Genomic DNA, 20,862 nt, shown 5'->3' with positions numbered 1-20,862 from the left:
TTTAATACCTCAAGGTCAAAATACAAGTTAGCACAGTGGGACCTGCCAACCATTTATTACACACACTGATATAAAAACATGAGGCAATTGCTGACCATTCACAAATCTATCAAGATGTTCTTTTATTTAATCTGCTTGACAATCTACAGCCTGGAACAAATAAGAACAAATATTAGGGGGGAAAGTCTCTAAGAAACTGCAACGCAAGTCTTAAAAATTTAATTCACATCCCAAAAGTGCATTAAAACAATTGTAACTGAAATCCAACAGGTAAGAAAAAAACATCTAAAGAATTGTTAATATTTTAAACCCATTTAGAAGAATAAACGGTCAGAAAATTGAAAGTACAGTACAACAGTTTATAGCTTTTCAGTTTTCAAAACAAACATTATTAGTAACAAACCATACTTTGTATACAACTAAATGATTTACAGTTATAACATCATAACAATAAATCTGGAACACCAAATAGTTCCCAATTGTGACGATAAATAATAAATTCAGCAAAATAAATGTAATAAAATTGAAATACTGAACCATAAGTCATCACTGTTCTCCATGAGGTGAATCTCAAGAAATGTCATATTTTACCCCAAAATAAAAAAAGGAACAATAAATTATATTTTGCATAAAGTAAATGAAGTCGATTTTTAGACAGTTATTTATTTATTTTGCATTGTGATATTAAAGACATTTTACAAAAATTCTCATAGTCAAGAGAAGAAGAAAAAAAGATAAAATACAAATTAAATGTAATGTTGATTTTAATTGAAAAAAGTAATCCAAAATGCTTGGACCGGATAAGATTTTATTAATGTATTACAGTAATAACCATAAGACTTTATTTTTCTCATGTACTTGACTGTCATGATAATGCCACAATGTAAAAAAATCTTAATAGTCCTAAAAATAGGTTTCATCTTTTTATGCAAAATGTACATTTTTCTTTTCATTTTTGGGGTGAATTTCCCTGTGATTCACGTAGGTATGGAGTATGACAATATTTTTTAACAGTGCCTGAATGAAAATAGGAGTAGCTATCACCATTTTCTCACATATTACCTGTGGATGTCTCATTTTAAATGTATCACTTGGTACGGTTAATATAAGTATCTAAAGCCAAAGACCCAAACACCTGCCAGTTTAACATCAGAAGCTCAAATGAAAGAAGGAACAAAATGTCTATGACGTCTCATTTACTTCTAATTCTCAGTACTAGTTTTGACCTTTTAGCGTTCAAATATCGAAATCAAGGAGGTACAGTAGCTAAAATTCTCACAGAAGTAAAATATCATAAACTGGTGAGCTCCCACTGACCCAGATCTGAGTCCGGGTCATATGACCAGCGTTGGAGTGTCAGGAGGAGAATGTACGGCAGGGTCAGTAAAGGTCACTCAGTCCAGCGGTCTTTCGTGCTTTCTGCATGAGCGCTCGCAGCTGGAACTGTTTTCGGGACAGCAGACGCACATGCTGAGGACAAAAACAGGACGAAGTCAAACATAACAGTACCAAGAAAATCAAATACAGGACAATAAATGCCAAGTCTGTGCCAAAACTTTAGTTCTCTGAAAGAAAGAAAGAAATAGAAAGACCTTGAGAAAGACCTCCAGGTCGATGACTCCTCTCCGCAGGGCTTCTCCCAGGTAAAAGATGGTGTCCTCTATGGCGTTCTCCTCTGCATACAGGTTCAGGATCTGCTTGTAGAGCGGGGCTGTCGGTATGATCACGTCATCAATGTCATTGTTTTCTGATTGGTTCTCCATCTTCTCCAGAGCTTCACTCAGTTCCTCGTCCTTCTTCTTGAGGAGCTCGATGTTTCGGTCCACCTCAGCCTGAAGGTGCACAAACACACATCTAACGTCATGCTTCTACAAAAACTGGGGGATCTCAATGCAGAATTTGGGAAGAACAACCTTCCCTATGGAATAATTGCAAACGTTCTTACCACTTCCTGGTCCAGGCGGGACACCATGTCTTCCAGCTTCTGGTGTCCTTTCTTCAGGTCTTCCTCTGTCCTCTTCAGGGCGTCCAGCTCGGCTTGCGCTCTGTCCATCTCCTCCTTCATTCTCCAGCGCAGTTTATCGCTCACAGCCGAGATTAGCGACGCTCGGATGGTGTCCTCACCGATCGTACCATCACGACTTGGACCTGGAGGGAGAAGAGACAGAGACACAAATTTAGTGCCACAGTTTTTTAGAGATAGCCAAGGTTATGAGTTTGATTCCTAAGAAATGCATGAACTAATAAAATGAATACACGAATGCAATGTAAGCTGCTTTGGATGAAAGCATCTGCTAAATGTAAATTTAATGAGATGATTGAGTCTCATTCACTTAACCGTGCGTGAAATCTGCGTACAAACGTTTTCACGAACAAATCATGATTCATCAGTAACTTTCATTCTAAATTTAATTCTAAATTTACAAAAAAACAACTGAAACCAGACATATGCAAAAATCATATGCTCTGGCTGGTCTTATAAACATGTTTAGATGAAATTACATTCATATTTAATCTTAAATATATATAAACACACTATATTGCCAAAAGTTTTGGGGCGTCTGCCTTTACATGCACATGACCTTTAATGACATCCCATTCTTAATCCGTAGGGTTTAATATAGAGTTGGCCCACCCTTTGCAGCTGTAACAGCTTCAACTCTTCTGGGGAGGCTTTCCACAAGGTTTAGGAGTGTGTTTATGGGATTTTTTGATCATTCTTCTGCATTTGTGAGGTCAGGCACTGATGTTGGACGAGAAGGCCTGGCTCGCAGTCTCCGCTCTAATTCATCCCAAAGCTGTTCTGTCGGGTTGAGGTCAGGACTCTGTGCAGGACAGTCAAGTTCCTCCACACCAAACTCGCTCATCCATGTCTTTATGGACCTTGCTTTGTGCACTGGTGCGCAGTCATGTTGGAACAGGAACATCCCCAAACTGTTCCCACAAAGTTAGGAGCATGAAATTGTGCAAAATGTATTGGTATGCTGAAGCATTAAGAGTTCCTTTCACTGGAACTAAGGGGCCAACCCCTGAAAAACAACCCACACCCCCTGCACCAAACTTTACACTTGTCACAATGCAGTCAGGCAAGTCCCGTTCTCCTGGAGGCCGTCAAACCCAGACTCGTCCATCGGATTGCCAGACAGAGAAGCGCGATTCGTCACTCCAGAGAACACGTCTCCACTGCTCTAGAGTCTAGTGGCGGTGGCTTTACACCACAGCATCCGACACTTTGCATTGCACTTGGTGATGTAAAGCTTGGATGCAGCTGTTCGGCCATGGAAACCCATTCCATGAAGCTCTACGCACTGTTCTTGAGCTAATCTGAAGGCCACATGAAGTTTGGAGGTCTGTAGCTATTCACTCAGCAGAAAGTTGGCGACTTCTGTGCGCCTCATCATGCGCTGACCCCGCTCTGTGATTTTACGTGGCCTACCACTTCGTGGCTGAGTTGCTGTTATTCCCAATTGCTTCCACTTTGTTATAGTACCACTAACAGTTGACCGTGGAATATTTAGTAGTGAGGAAATTTCACGAATGGACTTATTGCACAGGTGGCAACCTCTAACGGTACCACGCTTATTCACTGAGAGCAACCCATTCTTTCACAATTGATAGGCACGTTAGTATATTCACCCCAAAAATGGTTTTAAGCCAGTTATTTATATATTTTGCTGTAGTGTGTCAGTAGGAAATATCAGTTTACATTTCCAAACATTCCTTTTGCCATTAATTGTAATAATCCAGCTAGATTTTTGTATGCACAGGGAGTCTGACAACACAGAGATTCATTCCACTGTGAAAACAACCCTTTTTCTCCATTATTACATAAGTTGTGCCTCTAAGAACGCCTGCTGTCAGTGAGCAGCTCAGCTGAAACGTGTTCATACTATCTCAGCCATACAGAGACACTCAGTGTGATTATAGACTCACACATTCTGCATAGCACTGTAGTTAATGTCATGGTTCAGACCCAATGATGAAAGTTCCCTAGGGATTGATATCCTCTTCCCACTCCTGCCACTCTAAATATACCCACAAGCCTCTCTGTCAAACTGGATGAACCAAGTCCTTTGACCTTTACCAGCTCAGAATCTAGTTACAGGCCCAACCTTTCAGAGCGCTCCAACGCGGTCACTGTAAACCAGTCACGGAGCCGGGGAGAAGACCAGAGGTCAGGGTCAAGACGAGGCAGAGATAGAGCAGTAGAGCTAATGTGGTGGTGAACTGTTGTACTTTTATGAAATTGACATTAACACGTTGTCTCATATAATTCAGGGAAGCTGTGTCTTGTCCAATATCTTATTTTAGATAAACTCCTAATACTGCAATATACTCTTGACAACTGAGTAAAAGTCTAGTTAAAGAATGATGTATATAGTACAGGCATTCTGTTGCCAATTCAGATTAACTCAGAGATGCAGATTAAATAAAGCCAGTTCAGACTGAATGTTGTCAATTCTCACATTCAAATTGAATATTGCTTATCCAGATCAACTCTTATTCATAAAAAAAAGACAATTCACATTAACTCACATTATTGAATGGTACTAATCCAAATTCAGAGTAAATGCTACCAATTCAAATGAATTCAGATTCAAACTGAATACCAATTCAGTTTAGCTCTGATTCAGATTCAAGTGTTGTCAATTTAGATTAACTTGCATTAATGTTCAGTGATTTAGATAAACTCATATTCATATTGAATGCAACCACTTTAGATTAACTAATTTAGATTCGGATTGATTGCTGCTCATTTAACTGCAGAGTAAAGGCTATCAATTCACATTAACATGGATTCAAATTAAACGTGGACAATTCAAATAAATTCAGATTCAAACTGAATGCTACCACTTTAGTGTAGCTCAGATTCAGTGTTGCCAATTCAGATGATCTCAGATTCAGATCAAATGTTGCTAATTCTGATGAACTCATAGTCATACTGAATCTAGCAAATCTAGATGAACTCGTATTCAAAATGAATGTTGAAATTCAGAATATATTTAATTTTCTCTGATTCAGATTCAGTGTTGCCAATGCAGATTAACTCAGATTCATATTTAATGTTGCAAATTATGTACTGTTAATTCAGATCTACTCTTTTCTTATACTTAAATACTTCATACCGAGGTTGTGGATTACAAGTATTAATGTTGTAAATAATGTTCAGTTTCTTGCACAGACCGATTGCTTCACTTCATAAGACCTCAATGTATTGTCAATGTTGTTTTGCCTGTAATGTTTTTTTCGACTCTCAAAGTGTCGGTAGCCATTGACTTGCATTATATGAATCACCAAGGACCACGGTTTCAGCTAAAAATATTCTTTACATTTCTACTGAAGAAATAAAGACACATACATCTTGGATGGCCTGAGGGTGAGTAACAGCAAATTTTCATTTTTGGGTGAACTAACCCTTTAACGTTGCCACTTCAAATGAACTCAGACTGATATTGAACGTTGCCAGTTAATATGAACTCAGATGCAAATTCACATCAATCCAGTAAATGGATTGTTGGCAATAAATTTGGCAATTCAGATTGAAAGGATCAGGAACAAGTCTGAAAAATGACATCTGAGGCCTACAACTGAAGTTAAAAAAAATAATAAAAAAATCCATATTGCTTATTCCGAGTATATTGTGATTTGTGGGTTAAAATTATATATGAAGTAGTTTATCTCCAGAAAACATGAGAACTCACCCACAGTGGTGGCAGGAGTCTGGGAAGGGTAATGTGCAGGACCACCTGTGGCAGGATAAGCATTGCCTCCTGGGTAAGGGTAACCTGGGTAACCACTGAAGAAGACATAAACCATTACATAACCAATTAATCACACTCTTTAGTTTCAACACTGCCTTTTAAACCATGCGTTTTTATATCATGAGGGTTGTAAAAAGTATAAATGACTTTAACAGGTTTATTTAATATTGTTCAGGCTGTTGCATGTGATCTTTGGTCAGACTGAATCAGACTGAATCATTACCATGGGTTTGGGTTGGGCCCGTAGGGAGACACTGCTGGCATTCCTGGCATATAGGACTCTGGAAGGAGGAGAAGGACACAAAACAAACACTTCAGTATGGAGCAGGGAGACATCTGCTGTTTAAAACAGGCAGTACTTCCTAAAATGGGAATGGTTTAGTGATCATGTGAAGCTTATTTCATATATGAATAATCTGAATTTAAAAAATAAGTCACATGGAAGTCCACATTTTCAGTGCCCAAAATATATGATATTGCAATCATAAAAATGTACATTACGTTTTTCTTATAACAGATTAAAGTATCTATGTTTTACCACCACACATCCTATGAGGAATATAATCTCCAGGTCAAGAAATGTCTGTACCCTATTGCCATAATCTGCAAAAATTAGAAATGATATTTTGCACACAAAAAAGTCTATATAAATTCTCTTTTTATATATTTAAAACTGTACATATCACTTGGAAAATGTTTTGTTTTCTGTAGGGATGCTCATATCAGGATTTTTGCAGACGATACCGGTTACTGATTTTTTTTGTCATCCGATTCATTCAAGCTTTATATAAGAAATAATTAAGCTCTCTATTGATTTTTTTTTTTTCATATAAGTAATAAGAAAGACATTATTTACATTAATGCTATAGATGGATGTTTTATTTGAGAATAAAAAAAATAAGCACAACAAATAACAATTTTACAATTTTAAAAAAGGGCTTATGCAAAACCCTATCTTTGCTCAATTCTTGCGCCACTCCTGTTCAACCTATACATGCTCCCACTGAGCCAAATAATGAGAAAGAACCAAACTGCTTACCACAGCTATGCAGACGACACACAGCTCTACTTAGCCCTATCACCTAAAGACTACAGCCCCACTGACTCCCTGTGCCAATGCATTGATGAAGTCAACAGTTGGATGTGCCAAAACTTTCTTCAGCTAAACAAAGACAAAACTGAAGTCACTGCGTTTGGAAACAAAGATGAAGTTCTCAAGGTGACGCTAGGGGTCTAACAACTAAAAATCAAGTCAGGAATCTCGGTGTGACTCTAGAGTCAGACCTTAGTTTCAGTAGTCATGTCAAAGCAATAACTAAATCAGCATACTATCATCTCAAAAATATTGCAAGAATTAGATGCTTTGTTTCCAGACAAGACTTAGAGAAACTCGTGCATGCTTTCATCACCAGCAGGGTGGATTATTGTAATGGACAATACTCATACAGAACGCCAGGATTCTGAGCAGAACCAGAAAATATGAACATATCACACCAGTCCTCAGGTCTTTACACTGGCTCCCAGTTACATTTAGAATTGATTTTAAAGTATTATTACTGGTATATAAATCACTCAATGGCCTAGGACCACAATACATTGCAGATATGCTCACTGAATATAAACCTAACAGATCACTCAGATCATTAGGATCATATCAGCTAGAAATACCAAGGGTTCACTCTAAGCATGGTGAGTCTGATCGCAGCTGGAACCAGCTTCCAGAGGAGATCAGACGTGCTCCTACAGTAGTCACATTCAAATCCAGACTCAAAGCACATCTGTTTAGCTGTGCATTTACTGAATGAGCACTGGGCCACTGTGCATCCGACTGATTACACTGAATTTTAACTCTGCATTCTCCTTTTGATTCTAAACTGAACTCAAATGGCACTGAGATAACCGGTGTCTTGTGAAGGGTATTGTAGTAGTGGGGGAAACCCTGTGGTCCTGATGACCAAATTCGTGAGCAAGTGCTCACCTTTCTGTGGTGGAGTTTGAGAGGGACTGACTCATGACGGTCAAGGGAACACTGTGGTGACTAGTACAGATTACTGGTCTGGATTGGTACAGATAATCCACGGTATATGAAAATCCACAGAAGAATACTGACCGTCATGGGGAAATCTCAGAGTCAAAATAAGATACACTGGTGTTTTGCCAGATGAGAAGTTTATTCTATGTATCATGTTTTAACTATTTTAATTAATTTTACTCTAATTCATTTTATAATCATTTATCTCTTTTAATTCCTTTTAGAACTGTTTTAATTTCCCCTGCTTTTATTTTGTGTCTATTTTCTATGCAAAGTTTGAATTTTCCTTGCTTTTGTTTTGTGATTATTTTTATCCCTCTCTATGTAAAGCACTTTGAATTGCCATAGTGTATGAAATGTGCTATATAAATAAACTTGCCTTGCCTTGCCTATCCATATTAGGATATTCCAGCTTATTAAAGAGCCTACAAGACTTGATGTCAAACTGAGCATAATTACAACAAATAAGGTGTAATTAAACATTGTCCAATATGTGACTGAGGACAAAACAAATATATATATATATAGAGAGAGAGAGAGAGAGAGAGAGAGAGAGAGAGAGAGAGAGAAAAAAAAACTGGAACTCCTATATGAACAAAATTAGCCGTCTGATACCAAAAGGATCAGGAATATTATTCAGCAAGTGCTGAGTATTTGTGTCCTTCCTTCCTACGTCCTACTTAAAGGAATAGTTCACCTAAAATTATTCTGTCATCATTTATTCACCCTCAAGTTGTTCCAAACCTGTATGAGTTTCTTTCTTCTGCTGAACACAAATGGAAAAGAATACTAGGAAAAAAATACTATGGAAGTCAATGGGGTCCATCAACTGTCTGGTTACCGACATTCTTCAAAATGTCTTCTTTTGTGTTCAGCAGAAGAACGAAACTCATACAGGTTTGAAACAAGTTGAAGGTGAGTAGATGATGACAGAATTTTCATTTTTAAGTGAACTATTCCTCTAAGTAGGCAGGACTGTCTTTATAAATTCAGGCTTTTCACCTCTTTTCATCCAAAACATATGCGGCTGTACTGAATAGTCGCTCATCATCAACACTCGAGCGCTAAACTTCAAGCACTAGAAATAGAAATACAACATCAATGTATTTCAAATGTATTTGTACAATCAAACGTGCATAATCTTCACAAAAGTGATTTAGTTAAGAGCAATGAGAGACTGTTTGATTAACATGAATGACAAGGACGACAGCAGCTTTATTAGCCGGCTTTCACTTTAACACCGAATGCACTGTTTACGTTCACTTAAAGGAGTAGTTCACTCCTTTAAGTGAACTATAGTTTACTCACCCCCACGTCATCCAAGATATTCATGTCTTTCTTTCTTCAGTCGAAAAGAAATTAAGGTTTTTGAGGAAATTCCAGGATTTTTCCCCATATAGTGACTTCAATGGGGTCCAATGGTTTAAAGGTCCAAATTTCAGTTTCAGTGCAGCTTCAAAGGCTCTACACGATCCCAGCCGAGGAATCACGTTGAAAGGTCAGACGTGTTCCGGTTCAAAAATGTAGGATAGGGAGAAAAACTCTATCTCATTTTCTCCTCCAACTTCAAAATCATCCGACATCGTTGTTCTACCTTTTATTTATTCATTTTTTTGGTAAATGGTGTTCGACTTAGTCTTTGCATGTTGGCTTTGTAAACACTAGATCTGTACTTTCACCTACGTCACGCTTGACCTTTCAGTGTGATTACGTAATGCGTGGCGCATCACAGAGCTAGTGCAAGATGAGCATTTGTGGTTAAAAAGTATATAAATGTGTTTGTTTTTTTGGTGCTTTTTTTTGTTTTGTTTTTTTAAATGTTTCGAATGTTTCGCTAGATAAGACCCTTATTCCTCGGCTGGGATCGTGTAAAGCTCTTTGAAGCTGCATTGAAACTGCAATTTGGACCTTCAACCCGTTGGACCCCATTGAAATCCACTATATGCAGAAAAATCCTGAAATGTTTTCCTCAAAAACCTTCATTTCTTTTCAACTGAAGAAAGAAAGACATGAGGACATCTTGGATGACGTTGGGGTGAGTAAATTATCAGGAAACTTTAATTATGAAATGAACTAATCCTTTAAGACATTAACGACTGTGTTTACGAAAATACTTGCAAAGACGGGCGTTTTGACACATAAGTGTGTGTATCGGCCTATTTTAGATACTCCCGATCGAGTCACAGAATGAGATTATCGGCCGCAGATCGGAGCATCCCTAGTGGCATCTACGCTAATTTTATTGTCTTTGTTTATCCCGAGGTTTTCCCGCAGCCTGTCGGATCCAGGCCGTATCCAGATCTGACGAAGGACCTTCGCCTGGACCCGATGACAACGCAGTGCTAAAGTTCCAACTAGTCTCTCCCTGTGAAGGATCCCTTTCCCACTCCAGATAAAGCTTTGTCGGGAAAATTTGTTTCGCGTACCTACCCCGAAGTGATAAAATAAAATAAAATTCTGTATCAAAATTTATAAGGAAAGACCAGTACTTTTGTTTAGGCTTGGTCTGTAGGGAATTACAAACCTGCGCACATATATTCAAACGCACATAACTATAGAACCAATTCTTAATGCGCATGTGAACGCCATCAGCGTTTCTCACAGGTTCGCGTTTAAAGTCTGTGTAGGGAGAATGGTGTCGTCTTAGCGGCCCCTAATTTAATAACAAATGATCGTTGCGACGGAAGCGAATCAATCAAAACTAACTTTAGCTGGAAAATAACTTTATTAAAGAACCGCTATAAAGCCAAAACAATCTCTGTTACCTTAAATTATACGTTTATCTCTGTAAAGCTGCTTTGAAACAATCTACATTGTTAAAAGCGCTGTATAAATGAAGATGACTTGACTTGACTAGTGTCATGAACACACGATATGAAGAGATGCTTACGGTTGGGGGGTCCGGCAGCTTGGAAGGCCTGGTAAGGAGGCTGTGTCGTGGGTCTGGAGAAAACAGGCGGCTCCTCGCCAAACACCACAATCATGACCTGGATGAGCCCGTATAGATCTGACTGAGGCTAAAGGGCCAGGAAATAATAATGCAAAAGTTGAGTGAATGTTTCTAATTTCCATGTCATTTTTATTTCTTCGTGAAAGACATTGGGGGAAGAAACATTGCTATTAGAATGAAATAGTTGTGTGTGATGATGGAGTCGTACATGCTTCCACTCGTGCAGGTAGGGCAGGTAGATCTTGCCGTTGGCATCAATGTGTTTGCCGGTCTTGATCATCATCGCACTGGTGGGCTTCACGAAACATATAGGAGGATTGTAGGGATACGTATCCAACAGCCACAGGCACACGGGAATATTGTACACGTTTCCTGAGACGGGAAAACCAGTTTAGTTATAAGTGTTATAATGTTGCCTTCATCTTTACACTATAAACAATTCTCTAACCCACCTCTATAACTAACTGGTACAGTTCCTGTGAGGCTCATCAAGTCTCTGGATGATCCGTCATTAAACACTGTGAGAGAAACACCAGTTACTCATGAAAAACTCAAAGTAGTACATTAACATTTCCAATACAAAGTGCAGGATGAGAGAATCTTACCGTACGCATCCATAACGGGTTTGAGGTCTTTGTACTGAGAGATGACGTTTGTTATCTCTCGGACAGTGAGATCTCTGTACTTGTATTGCTGAATATAGAAAAACAATACACTAATATAAATAACCCAATAATCTTATTAACAAATTATTGTCTCTATTATAAAGCCTTATCAAAATGAATTGTATGAATGTACATTGAATCAATAATACATTTCAAACTGTTTAAATGTGTATTTAATCATATGTTAAGAATTATATAGCCTAATAATGTTTGCTAATTAAATAAAGTTATTATAAAATATGAATATAACTATTTTGACTTTAAAAAGGTAAAATAACATATGAAACCACCCAAATCCAATACATAGCCTACATTTAGTACATCTTATATAAATACAGACAAATAGCCTGCCTAATGCAGTAGATGAACTGAACTTAAACATTTAAAATTGTGTCTTGGCATCTAAATAAAATAAATATGTTTAAGCACTAAAATTACTCAAACTAAAACTGAAATCAAAATAAAGCTGAACCAATGGCAAAAGCCATATACAAAATTCAAAATCACATAAAATTACTATTACTAAAACTTAAAATACAAAATTAAAAGCTAATGCAAAATATAACTAAACATTATAATAGTACATTATTAATACTAACATAATACTGATGTATTCTTAAATTGTATGGTACACACGTACATTAACGAGAATGAGAAAATATACTAAGAAGCTAAGTTTCATTTTCTTTATCTTTTCTTATTCTTCAAAACTGTATCCATTATACGTGAATTGTATGAAACTAATTTAATCAAGATATATCATTCAACAATGAACTGTTAAGTGTAAACATCTTTCTTTACTAATGTTATTAATGAAAGTTATTATAAAATAAAACATGACTATGTTGACTTTTAAAAACACCCAAATACAGTATTACAAATATTTCAGTACATCTAATATAAATATAGACAAATAACCTGCCTAATACAGCCGATATGACATTATTTCAAACACTTTTAACACAATAAATATCAAATGCCCTTCATACTCTTCCCTATTAAATTTCAAAATTAGAGATTTCAGATATAAGGCGCAATACAAACCTTCAGCATCTTTTTAAGAGCTCCTTCGTTGACAACAGCCATGATTTACTGTACAAATATAAAAAACACTAAAGTCCTGAGCAAAAAAAAAAAAAAAGACTGTGTGAAATATATGAATGTGTCTCAGCTCAGGCCGAAACACTCAACAAACCCTAAACACTCGTATTAACGGCTGCTGTGTGACACAAACACACTCTAAATGTCTTAAAAACTCATTAATATAGTCTGAATTATGGCTATTTAAAGAGACTTCAATAGATATAAGTAAAGTCGACTAGCGTTCATCTCGAGAAAGATAAACAATACGAACGATGCTAACGTCATACAGTAAGAGAGTTTCACTTCCGGTGGATCTTTCAAAATAAAAGTCTGACGAGTAGTTTCTGTTTATGATAAATGACAAACATCTACAATTCGTAAGACATAATTCATAATTTATTTTATGCATAAAAAATAATATAATGCGTATGTTCTGTTTAATAGACTTTAATTTTTAATTTTCCTAGTTTAGGTTGGTTCACATTTTTAAAATGTACATTCCACAGTCGTATGTTAAACCTCCACAGACAAAACCAACACTTGATTAATTTAAATTACTTTTAAATTAATGCAATGAATCTAATTTTTGAAACTTCATGTTCATTTTAATGTGAGTGAATATGTAGTGATGTCTAATTATATATATATATATATATATATATATATTTATATAATATATATATATATATATAGCCTAATAAGTGTATTATATGCACATTTACACAGGCTATCTGAGTTGGTGTTTTGACATAATACAGATCAAAATATGCATCAATGAAAAACATTTGAAATAGCATGAATCACTAGGAAAACATTGCATCATAAACATGTGACTTGTGTATTTACATGCAATTTACAAGACATTTATTCATACTGCTCAAATTTAACATTCGTTATTATTATTTTTATACAAAAGCTTTATATACAAATCATATTGAAAAGACATTTAGAAAGCTAACAGATGGTTTCATTATGTTCGGAGAAAGGAAGACCATCCTCAATATCCAGCGTCACATGTGAGGATTCCTCAAATGACTGTGCTTTGTGAGCAGAGCTTGCTGTAAATAAACAAGAATTGTCATTTTAACTAAATATCCACACAAATACGCAAATGTATTCTTCAAGTATATATCACTTTTTCATCAAAATGCCATGTTTTTATGTTGTTGTACAAGTGCCATTGCACAGTGATAACTTCAGTTTAATAAACCATAAAATCACATCAATCACTGAACACTTTATCATATTTCAGATAACCTAAACTAGGTCTAAACTGCCTGCTTATCTGTTTCCCTGAAGCAATTAGAAGAGATGAAGAGATTCAGGAGTTAAACTGCTCTATTCACATGTGAAAAGTGAATGGGGTGAAGGGAATAAACAGGGAAACTATACTCACAATCTTCTAGGTCAAGACACATCCGCAGAGGAGGGATCTCGCTAAACACGGTCATCATAACCTGAATCAAGCCGTGCAAGTCACACTGTGGCTGTAAATAAACCCCCAAACAAACAGAAAATTGTAAATCATTTGTATAGTGACAGGCGAAAACCATTGCAGCATCTTCAAGCTGTAGTCTTACATGTCTCCACTCGTCCAGGTAAGGCAGTAGGATCTCTCCATTGCTGTTGACGTGTTTGCTGGTCACAACAACCATCTCACGGGTGGGTTTCAGATAACAGATGGGGGCCGTGCGTGGATAGCTTTCCCTCAGCCACAAACTCACTGGGATATTGTACAGTTTCCCTAAAGCACAAAGTGTAGAAGTGTTTTGCTTGCTGCATAACACGTTTCTTGACTGTAAGTCAAGACAGGGAAGTAAGTCCACTTATCTTTATGATCTAACTTACCATTAAAAAACACCTTAATAGTTCCAGTCAAACAGACCAAGGTCCTCGCTGTGCCATCATTAAAGACTGTGAGGAAATTACAAGAAAATGAAAAGCTGAAAAAAGTTAAGGAAATTCATGTAGTTGGAAACATAAAGGGCCCTATCTTGCACCCAGCGCAATTGACTTTGTACACCGACGCATGTTTCATTCCTATTTTGCACCCGCGCAAAGCGCGCTTTTCCCTCCACAAAAGCACGTTGCTAAACTAGGGAATGAACTTGCGCTCCCTGGGCAGTTCAGCGCAAAAAAGGAGGCGTGTTCCGGCGCAAACAATCCCTGGTGCTATTTTACTGTTCCATAAAACAATTGCGCCACTGGCCAGAAAAAACCTAGTCTAAAGTCAGTGGCGCGTCGCGCGTTGTTCATTATGCTATTTTATGGGGTGCATGCTTGACCATAATAGCGTGCACAACGCGCATACACTTTGATTCTCTAATCTACACAGAAGCAGCAGTTTTCATTTTTGCAAATCATATTATTACAAACGATAGATAGATAGATAGATAGATAGATAGATAGATAGATAGATAGATAGATAGATAGATAGATAGATAGATAGATAGATAGATAGATAGACAATTTATTATAAAAGCATACATCTAGCTTACACATTTACCCACATTATTATATGCCTGTTTAATTTGGGTGTGTTTCTCCATCCCCAATGTCACTTCTCTCTCTTTTACGGCCGTGACGAGAGCGTTGCTCTCCTCGGCTGTGAACCGCTCCTGGCGCGCGCCTGGCAAATCCGCCGTTATAATAGCAATACGCCAAGGAAAAAGCGCGTCTGCTCTTAAAGGGAATGTGAGATGACGCTCTGATTGGTTTATTTCACGTTACGCCCAAACCACACCTATGAATAATGAAGCTACTTCAGACCAACCCCTTTTAGATTTGCGCCGGGCGCAAGAGCCATTTATCCCACCGGGAAAATAGCAACAGCGCCGAGACCCGCCCACAAAGTTACTTGCGCTTTGCGCTTTGACACTTGCGTTTCAGATCGTTAAAATAGGGCCCAAACAATCTTAAGTTCACTCTTAGGTTCACACTGTAAACTTTTCTTTGATTTAAATGGTAAATAACTGTAAAATAACTGGCCATTAAAATGATTGTAATATAACCAAACATTACTAAACTGTGATATAGAACAATATTTTCTGTGATGTCCGTTATTAATTACAGTAAATTCAAGTTAAGTCAAACTCTTTGTCTTTGTAAAAGTACAAATTTTATATAAATTTTAAATACTTTTTTTAAAATAATAATTATTGTTATCAATGCTTTTATTCTGTAAAGCACCAGAACATTGTTATTTGTGAATACAAATTTAAAATGTGAGTGTATATGAAATTGTCATATCTCAGTGTGTGAATCTGCATATTTACATATTTAAGTAAGTCCTTTGTTATGATAAAGTCTGAATATAAAAAAGATTTCAAACTAAACTGAGCATGAATTACTAGGAATGCACTGAATCATAATGTGGCTTGTAAAACAAATAATTGTATTTATATAAAATATAGTAGGCTATATAGGTGATATTCGCGCTATATTTCTCAGGGGTTTTTGTGATGCCATTTATTAATTAGTGAGTTCAATTAAGAAAATATTTTTATTGTCATTGTAAAAGTACACAAAAATATGTATTTTGCATTTTTGTTATCTTTGTATATCTTTCAATTATTTAAATTATTACACAATATTTTGAAATAAATTAAATGATTATTATATTATTTATTATTATTTTTAAAAAACAAGAACATTAAGAATAAAATATTTTAGAGCCTTTTATAACATCAGCCTGTAAAAACATTTTGCTTCAAAAAAGTAGTACTTCTGCGTATTATGTAATAGTGAAGTTAAACACAATATGTAAGCCTACAGAACAATACAGTTTCCAAATGCTCACAGATATTTTGTGAAAATGCAATACAAATAAACTGAATCATATTGCTCACCAAATCTCTCCAGAACTGGCTCAAGATACTGATGCTGAGGCAAAACCGTAGAGATCTCTGACAGCACCTTTCTCCTGTGATCGTATGTCTGAAAACACGTCCACACACAAGGCTTTATTATACGTATGCACTTACCTGCAACATACACCTAAAACTTTTCATAATGCCATGTCGTATTTGTAAGTAACACTTAAAGGCTTAGAGTAATTCACCCAAAAATTACAATCCTGTCATCATTTACTCATCATTAAATCCTTAAATTCATACCGATTTAGAACAACTTGAGGGTGAGAAATTTATGACATGACTTTCATTTTTGGGTGAGCTATCCCTTTAAGAAAGACAAATTGTGAGACATTTACATAAAAAAATTCTTAAGGTTTTACCTTAGGTAATCTCCGCCTTAGATCACGAACTTGTGCAACTGTCATGATGTCAAATTAAACCCAAACTGAGACAAGTGCTGTTTAGCTCCTGAAGATCTTACGGTGTTTTTCACAGCAGGAAGTTTATGAAGCTCATAAGAGAGCTCCCTTCAGCTCAATAAAACAAGTTATTGCCATAAACAGCCAATAGCAGAGCAGTTTTAGAGACATTTATGCAAACCGGGATGAACTGTGATCTATCAACTAAAGGTCATTCAGAACAAATAAACTGCACATAAACATTCATGTATACAGTGAGGAAAATAAGTATTTGAACACCCTGCTATTTTGCAAGTTCTCCCACTTAGAAATCATGGAGAGGTCTGAAATTGTCATCGTAGGTGCATGTCCACTGTGAGAGACATAATCTTTAAAAAAAAATCCAGAAATCACAATGTATGATTTTTTAACTATTTATTTAAAAATAGATTTCCAAGTGGGAGAACTTGCAAAATAGCAGGGTGTTCAAATACTTATTTTCCTCACTGTATGTGTGTGACAACCAAAGCTTTTTAGGTGCTTCTTCAAAAGACATCACAAGGAAGGAAACATGTCAATGATTGATGTAAAGCCACACTAACACACACTGATAAACCAAGCATGCTGTCTTGAAAATGTTCAATGTATTATATAGTTCTATATACAATTATTAATAGTCATGTGTTAAACCAACACAATCTCACAGTAATTCATAAGTATTTTATGAGGTGGATAATTCACACGACCTCACTCATATGTTTTCTTACGATTAGTTCAGACCCCAGGGAAGTGTAGTGTGGTCCTTCCTGGTGACTCTTATGAAAATTTTACGAATTCATATGATTCACTCAAATCAAATACGAATTACTGTGAGATCGGGTTGGTTAAACCAAGCATTTTTCTGACCCAATAATATGGAAACCTTTGATGATGCAACATATTATATTATACATTGTTATGTTATGATATGTTATGTTATATTTTATGTTATATTTTATGTTATATGTTATATGTTATGTTATGTTATGCTATGCTATGCTACGTTATGACTAACTTTTAAATTTTTCCATTTTTGGTTATTGTTACGAGTGTTATAGTTAAGGTGTTTAAACCTTAAATATATATATACACACACATGCATACATATAACATATACACAGTACAAGTTAAAAGTTTAGATGAATTAAGGTTTTAATTGAAAAAAGTCTCTTATGTTCACCAAGGCTGCATTTATTTAATCAAAAATACAGTAAAACAGTAACATTTGGAAATATGACTACAAATTAAAATGAAAAGTATTCTCTCTTTTAAATTAATTCTTAAAAAATAAATGAATACTTGTATTAGGCAAGGTTGCATTAAATTGGTCTAAAGTAACAGACATTTATAATGTTACAATATATATATATATATCTTTTTTATATAATAATTGCTGTTCTTTTGAACTTCCTATTTTATTACATTTTCCACAAAACATATTAAGCATATAATATTCAATATATAATAGTAATAATATACAGCTATGTCATAAATGTCACAGGAATAAATAACAACTTAAAATATATAGCCTACTGTATAAAAATGTAAAATGGCTATAAAATAATATTTCGTAATATTACAGTTTTTTACTGTGTATATACAGCCAAAACATTACGATCACTTTCCTAATATGCTGTTAGTCCTCTGAGTGCTGCCAAAACAGCGCCGACCCCCCGAGGCATGGACTCTGCGAGACTCCTGAAGGGGTCCTGTGGTGTCTGGCACCAAGACTTTAGCAGCAGATCTTCAAGTCCTGTAGGTTGCGAGGTTTAGCCTCTGTGGATTGAACTTGTTGGTCCAGCACATCTCACGGATGCTCAATCGGATTGAGATCTGGGGAATTTGGAGGCCAGGGAAACACCTTGAATTCTTCATCATGTTCCTCAAACCGTTCCTGGACAATGTGTGCAGTGTGTCAGGGTGCTTTGTCCTGCTGAAAAAGACACTTCCACCAGGGAACACTATTGTCATGAAGGGGTGGACCTGGACTCAACAATGTTTAGGAAGGTGGAACGTGTCAAATTGTCGTCCACATGAACGGTCAGACTCAGGGATTCCCAGCAGGACATTGTCCAGAGCCTCACACTCCCTGGCTTGACGTTTCTCCACGGTGTATCCTGGTGCATCACTTCCCCAGGTAAACGGCACACATGTACACATCTGCCCATGTGACGTAAAGAAAACGGGACTCATTGGGCCAGATGACCTTCTTCCACGGCTCCAAGGTCCAGTTATGACACTTGCGTGTCCGTTGTAGGGGCTTTCGACGGTGGACGGGTCACTCTAATCCCTCTGTGGCGACACAAGCCTCGCCGTTTCAGAGATACTCTGATCCAGGTGCTCAGATCTTTATTCCTGCATCCAACATGAAATGATCGTTTGCCAACCATCTAATCTTCCCAAAGACCTTAATATGTGCCTCGTTAGGGTATGATCAATGATATTCACTTAACCTGTGACAGGTCATAATGCTTTGGCTCACCAGTGTGGCAACCACGAGAACATGCCTTGTTGATGCCAGAGGTCAGAGGAGAATGGCCAGACTGATCCAGCTGATAGAAAGGCAACAGTAACTCAAATAACCACTCGTTACAACCGAGGTCTGCAGAAGAGCATCTCTGAACAAGTCGAACCTTGAAGCAGAAGACACACTGGTGACACTCCTGTCAGCATACAACAGAAAACTGAGGCTGCAATTCATACGGGCTCACCAAAATTGGACAATAGAAGATTGGAAAAACGTTCTTGTTCTGACGTTCTGATTTCTGCTGCGACATTCAGATGGTCGGGTCAAAATTTTGCGTAAAAAACGTGAACGCATGGATCCATCCAGCCTTGTCTCAGCGGTTCAGGCTACTGGTGGTGTAATGGTGTCGGGGATATTTTCTTGGCACACTTTACGCCCCTTAGTACCATTTGAGTATCATTTACAGTAAACGCCACAGCATATCTGAGTATTGTTGCTGACCAGGTCCATCCCTTTATGATCTTCTGATGGCTACTTCCAGGAGGATAACACGCCAAATGTCACAAAGCTCATGGTTTCTTGAACATGACAATGAGTTCACTACTCAAATGGCCTCCACAGTCACCAGATCTCAATAGAGCACATTTGGGATGTGGAGGAATGGGAGATTCACATCATGGATGTGCAGCCGACAAATCTGCAGCAACTGCGTGATGTTCTCATGTCAAAATCTCTGAGGAATGTTTCCAGCAGCTTGTTGAATCTGTGCCATGAAGAATTAAAGCAGTTCTAAAGGCAAAAGAGGGTCCAACCTGGTAGCAAGGTTTACCTAATAAAGTGGCCAGTGAGTGTATATATACACACACACACACACACACACACACACACACACACACACACACACACACACACACACACACACACACACACATTATATATAACGGTCACACAGGGGTGCTGTTTTTTATGGAAGCTTGTTTCCACCACAGAAGAAAACATTTTAAAAGATAATTGCAATATTTTATCTCACAATTGCAATATAAAGTCACGCAATTCTGACTTTATATCTCGCAAATCTGACTTTCTTTAATCTCCCAACTGCATGTTATAAAGTCAGAATTGCGAGATATAAACATGCAATTCCAAGAAAAAAAGTCAGAATTGCACGTTTATTTCCCGCAATCGCGAGTTTATCTTTATAACACACAATTTCGACTTTATAACACAATTTCCACTTTATATCACGCAATTCTTACTTTATAACACGCAATTCTGACTTTATAACACAAGTTTGACTTTAAAACACACAATTCTGACTTTACAACACAAGTTTGACTTTATATCACGCAATTCTGACTTTATAACACAATTTCGACTTTAAAACACGCAATTCTGACTTTATAACACAATTCCGACTTCATATCTTCCAAATATGACTTTCTTTAATCTCCAAACTGCATGTTATAAAGTCAGAATTGCGAGATATAAACATGCAATTCTAAGAAAAAAAGTCAAAATTGTAAGTTTATTTCCCCCAATTACGAGTTTATACCACGCAATTCTGACTTTATAACACAATTTCGAATTTATAACATGCAATTCTGACTTTATA

General features: G+C 36.8%; 2 protein-coding genes across 2 annotated transcripts; both read right to left on the bottom strand.

The window, feature by feature from the left end:
* Nucleotides 1–97: 97 nt before the first annotated feature.
* Nucleotides 98–12,802, bottom strand: tsg101a (tumor susceptibility 101a). The gene is made up of 10 exons (XM_084095898.1): nt 12,454–12,802; nt 11,350–11,437; nt 11,197–11,262; nt 10,953–11,116; nt 10,685–10,811; nt 5,986–6,043; nt 5,703–5,797; nt 1,946–2,148; nt 1,593–1,832; nt 98–1,470 (listed from the first exon to the last, which is right to left on the bottom strand). Exons 1-10 carry the CDS (start codon nt 12,493–12,495, stop codon nt 1,381–1,383), a joined length of 1,173 nt encoding a protein of 390 aa, XP_083952024.1. The 5' UTR covers nt 12,496–12,802; the 3' UTR covers nt 98–1,380.
* Nucleotides 12,803–13,446: 644 nt separating this feature from the next.
* On the bottom strand, nt 13,447–16,771 carry LOC311070991 (tumor susceptibility gene 101 protein; the record flags this gene model as incomplete). Its single annotated transcript, XM_084095208.1, has 6 exons — nt 13,447–13,550; nt 13,889–13,979; nt 14,073–14,236; nt 14,341–14,406; nt 16,341–16,428; nt 16,727–16,771. 6 exons carry the CDS (start codon nt 16,769–16,771, stop codon nt 13,447–13,449), a joined length of 558 nt encoding a protein of 185 aa, XP_083951334.1.
* Between the last annotated feature and the right edge of the window lie 4,091 nt (nt 16,772–20,862).

The sequence above is a fragment of the Abramis brama genome (assembly GCF_963993115.1).
Source record: "Abramis brama genome assembly, chromosome: 20".
In the NCBI taxonomy this organism is placed as follows: Eukaryota; Metazoa; Chordata; class Actinopteri; order Cypriniformes; family Leuciscidae; genus Abramis; species Abramis brama.
The sequence above is the reverse complement of the archived record's forward strand: the minus strand, read 5'-3'. Positions and strand labels throughout refer to the sequence as shown.

Coding starts and splice junctions, on each gene's coding strand:
- tsg101a (XM_084095898.1), bottom strand. CDS start 12,495: ATGGCTGTTGTCAACGAAGGAGCTCTTAAAAAGATGCTGAAG. Junction 11,263..11,349: donor ACCCGTTATGGATGCGTACG/GTAAGATTCTCT, acceptor TTTCTCTCACAG/TGTTTAATGACGGATCATCC. Junction 1,471..1,592: donor ACCTGGAGGTCTTTCTCAAG/GTCTTTCTATTT, acceptor TTTTGTCCTCAG/CATGTGCGTCTGCTGTCCCG.